This window comes from Physcomitrium patens, chromosome 5 (genome assembly GCF_059467195.1).
Source record: "Physcomitrium patens ecotype Gransden chromosome 5, ASM5946719v1, whole genome shotgun sequence".
Lineage (NCBI taxonomy): Eukaryota > Viridiplantae > Streptophyta > Bryopsida > Funariales > Funariaceae > Physcomitrium > Physcomitrium patens.
In genome coordinates this window covers 1,740,523-1,743,983 of record NC_143414.1, presented here as the reverse complement: position 1 = coordinate 1,743,983, position 3,461 = coordinate 1,740,523, and the positions used below count along the sequence as shown (strand labels likewise).

The 3,461-nt window shown below is 43.7% G+C and overlaps 1 protein-coding gene across 1 annotated transcript; it reads right to left on the bottom strand.

Annotated features, from left to right (window-relative positions):
* LOC112282909 (1-acyl-sn-glycerol-3-phosphate acyltransferase 2) lies at positions 1-3,461 on the bottom strand. The gene is made up of 11 exons (XM_024521078.3): positions 3,228-3,461; positions 2,947-3,069; positions 2,760-2,799; positions 2,567-2,640; positions 2,300-2,437; positions 2,022-2,180; positions 1,559-1,684; positions 1,324-1,416; positions 1,139-1,225; positions 832-957; positions 1-489 (listed from the first exon to the last, which is right to left on the bottom strand). Exons 1-11 carry the CDS (start codon positions 3,306-3,308, stop codon positions 385-387), a joined length of 1,152 nt encoding a protein of 383 aa, XP_024376846.1. The 5' UTR covers positions 3,309-3,461; the 3' UTR covers positions 1-384.

Here is a 3,461-nt window from a genome sequence, read left to right as displayed (position 1 = left end):
GAAATTGAAAGGTATTTCGTTTAGATAGAAACTGGAGTATAATTGTACAGTCGAATAGTGTAATAGCAGCCAGAATTAGTGCTTTCAAAATTAGATCAGAAATGACCTACCCTCGAACGAGAAGCAATACATCTTAAAAAAGGAATGGCTGAAGCGGAATACACAATGCTTGAAGAAGAAGGTACCAGATACTATCAAGAAACCAAATCGAATCATCTAATGGCCGCTGCTCTTAATCGTTCAAGGAAATTAGGTGAACTACAAGGTGTCAAACAATTCTTGGCTAGAGTAACTAAAATTTCTTGACACATCTGGAGTGCCTGAATGCTAATTGTAACTGAGACTAGCACGCCTAAGTCTTGGATTGCGTTAAAGCAAAAGTTCTCAGTCCGTTTTGCCGAGGTGAGCAACAGAAGCCGCCTGTTTTTGATTGGCCTTCTTAGCTGCAGGATCTGAACTTCTTTCCGATTGTGACGACATCACTAAAATCTGGTGGAACAACCAAAAGCCAAGTCCACATCGTCAAACTTACAATTGCATCATTCAGTTTCATTCAAGAACAGCCAACAGCTGCAGCAGTAAGCAAAAACCAATATAATAAAGAGAAATGCATTCACTTCATTTGTCAAGAAACCCAGTGAGTTCATTCAAAAACCCCTCCGACGATATAGATGACGAGGTCAACGAGAGAAGATTACACTGCAGGTACATTGGCATCTAGATCTGCATCTGCAGATGTTGACATCTAGATGTAGAAGCAAATGATTTCTTCCGAACTTTGGTCGATTGATAAAACTGAGCAAACATGCCAGTTACATTAGAAATACGAACCTGGACACACAGCATGACGACCACGAGTACTCCTGCCACCCAGGCGATTCCTTTCCAAGTGGATAAAACTCGTCTTAGAAACCACCATGCTGCAGCCAGCAAAGTGATGGCCCAGGAGATCACAATCTGCACGTCCACACCCAACACTAATTCTTACCAAACGGCATGTATAAAACAAAAGAAATGTGCGACAACTTGCTTGGCCTGTAGAAAGGAAAAAATGCAAGAGAATCGAAGTAAAATGTGGAATATTTAATACTTTTCACGGTCTAAATCATGTCTGCTTCGTGGCAGATTTTCAACTCACAATAAGAGGTTTAAGTGGCCGTTCAATAGGAATATACAAGTCCTCCCCAAACGTATTCTCTTTTTCGTGCTGCTCCAGCCGATCGTCCTGTCCAATGAAATCGCATTGCTACTTTGATTAGCCAACATGTGTGGGTAAAAATACTGAACAAGAACGTTGTTCATGTCAAGAATTCTAGGAGCAACCTTGATGTGAAAGGCATCGTGACACCATTTAGAAATCGCGTTGGCTCCCTCAGGCAGATCAGACATAGGGACCCGCCTCACGTGCACATGAACCTGTTCAAGCAACCAATGAATAAGCAATTTCCTCACTAAAAAACGGTCCCACACTTGACAAGAACGGATCGTGAAGTTAGATTCGACTCAAGCCAAAAACATTGAATAAATATGGGGCTCTAACATACAGATTGTGCTATACCACAGATGGTTGCCCTCTGAAAATCCGGATCATTGTAGGATTGGGCAGCTCTTTAGATATAGCAACGGTCATGTCATAAACTACCGGAACAAATTCACGCAAGTTCTCCACAGCCGAAACGAACCCCTGCAAATCCACAATGTTTGTTCAAAACCAACATCACAGCACAAATCACTAATTGCAAACCATGTTTCGATCGAACATCAATACCTTCACCTGAAAGTGCATTTGTAAACTCAGGTGCAATCCAGGCTACTAACAACTGGTTTTGTATCTCAAACTCGTAACAATAATCAGGAGGATTCTGCGGAACAACTTCCGTCGTCCAAGAACCACATATCAAAACGATGTTTGAGGGAATTGTATTTTATCTTGTTATATTTTATTTTTCTAAAAAAATCGATGTGTTTCGGCCCTCTTATAGAAACAAGTGACCCAAGTCAGGAATCAAGTGCATACTTACTTTTGTGCGAGGAACAAGCACATGCCTTGGAACACGTAGCCCTGTATCCGCTGCAAATTTTTGGGCAGCCTCAAGTTTAGCCTTCGTAAATCGAGTGCCTTCCACAAAAAGAGCCACCCACAAGGTCCTGGGGAAGCCCTTAAGACTTGAATAACCATTCTGCACACACACACCCAGAATAATCTACTTCAGAAGTGCAACTTACTTACGGACTACCGAATAAACCCCGAAAAATAAAAATAAAATCAATCCAAAAAATTCGTGGGTGCGATTCTCACCTTCAAGACCTTCTCATCTTTGGCCCAATCTCTTGATAAAAACACATACTCTGAAAACCACATAGACCAGCCAATGACCGGAAGAAATTTGGTGGACTTCTTCATAACAGCTCGAGTCCCACCTAGACACCCCAATCTCTGCAACGCCCAAGAAATACTCAATTCAGTTCCAACAAAACATAATCAGCGCATACCCCCTAGACGATTGAATCCCTAAAAGCCCACAATTGCCAAGGGTTTTCACCGGGTACAAGGGAAACAAATAACCTGGGCAATAATCCATCCTACGAGCCAATCAATGTCACTGCGGTGATTACAAATGAGTAATGCGTGCTCCTTTCCTGACGAACACAGGAAACCAAGCCCACTTTTCAGATATCAGGCATCCCGAGCAGTTCCAAAACACTGAAACATTAGTCAAAATCGCAAATCAATACTTCACAACAATTCACCAACTGACCTAAGTGCTCCCACGACTCCTTTGGCGTGTAAACCTTCACCTGTAACAGACAAACCCCACAAAATTCCCATCATTGCTTGTTGGCCGTGCTATACTCTTCAAATTACAGACAGGCAACGTCAGTAACCGGGCGAAACGCACGGAAACCAAAAAGAGATATTGAAAGAGAGCCACTCAATCTGCTTACCTTCACATTCGCCCACCAATCCAGCAGCCATATAAGCTCCGACCACAGCACCTCCATCATAATCATATTCACTACTCGGTACGCCCTCCTCGAAAACGGCAAAATGAATAACACCGACAGCAGCTACAGCACAAGGAGAGCATCAGTTCTATCTTTCGCCTCCACACAACAACCATACCCAAGCGCCCCCAGAACTCACTTCCTCAATATAAAAAATAAAAAACGACCCGATCGAACACAAAACATGAAAACCACCCGAAAAAGAAAACGCCGCCAGACACCTGCAGGATATTGATAAAGAACCCGGAGAAGAGGAACATAAGCCCCAGAGGAAGAGCGATTATGGAGCCCCCGCCCTCCATGACTCCAAGCTTACTTCTCTCCCCCTCTCTCTCTCTCCCTACACGACCTTATGCTGGTGCCGGAGCTGGGGCTGTTCCTCAGAAAGCAAGCAAGAGCAAGCAAGAGGCAGAAGACGAGCGGTGCCGCTCGCGAGCGTGAGGGTCACGAGAGCT

What these genes read in the sequence shown, in the direction of transcription:
- LOC112282909 (XM_024521078.3), bottom strand. Translation starts at nt 3,308, where the DNA reads ATGGAGGGCGGGGGCTCCATAATCGCTCTTCCTCTGGGGCTTATGTTC. An exon ending in ATTGGTGGGCGAATGTGAAG is followed by an intron (nt 2,800 to 2,946) that starts GTAAGCAGATTG and finishes TGTCTGTTACAG; the next exon opens with GTGAAGGTTTACACGCCAAA. An exon ending in GGCCACTTAAACCTCTTATT is followed by an intron (nt 958 to 1,138) that starts GTGAGTTGAAAA and finishes GTGGACGTGCAG; the next exon opens with ATTGTGATCTCCTGGGCCAT.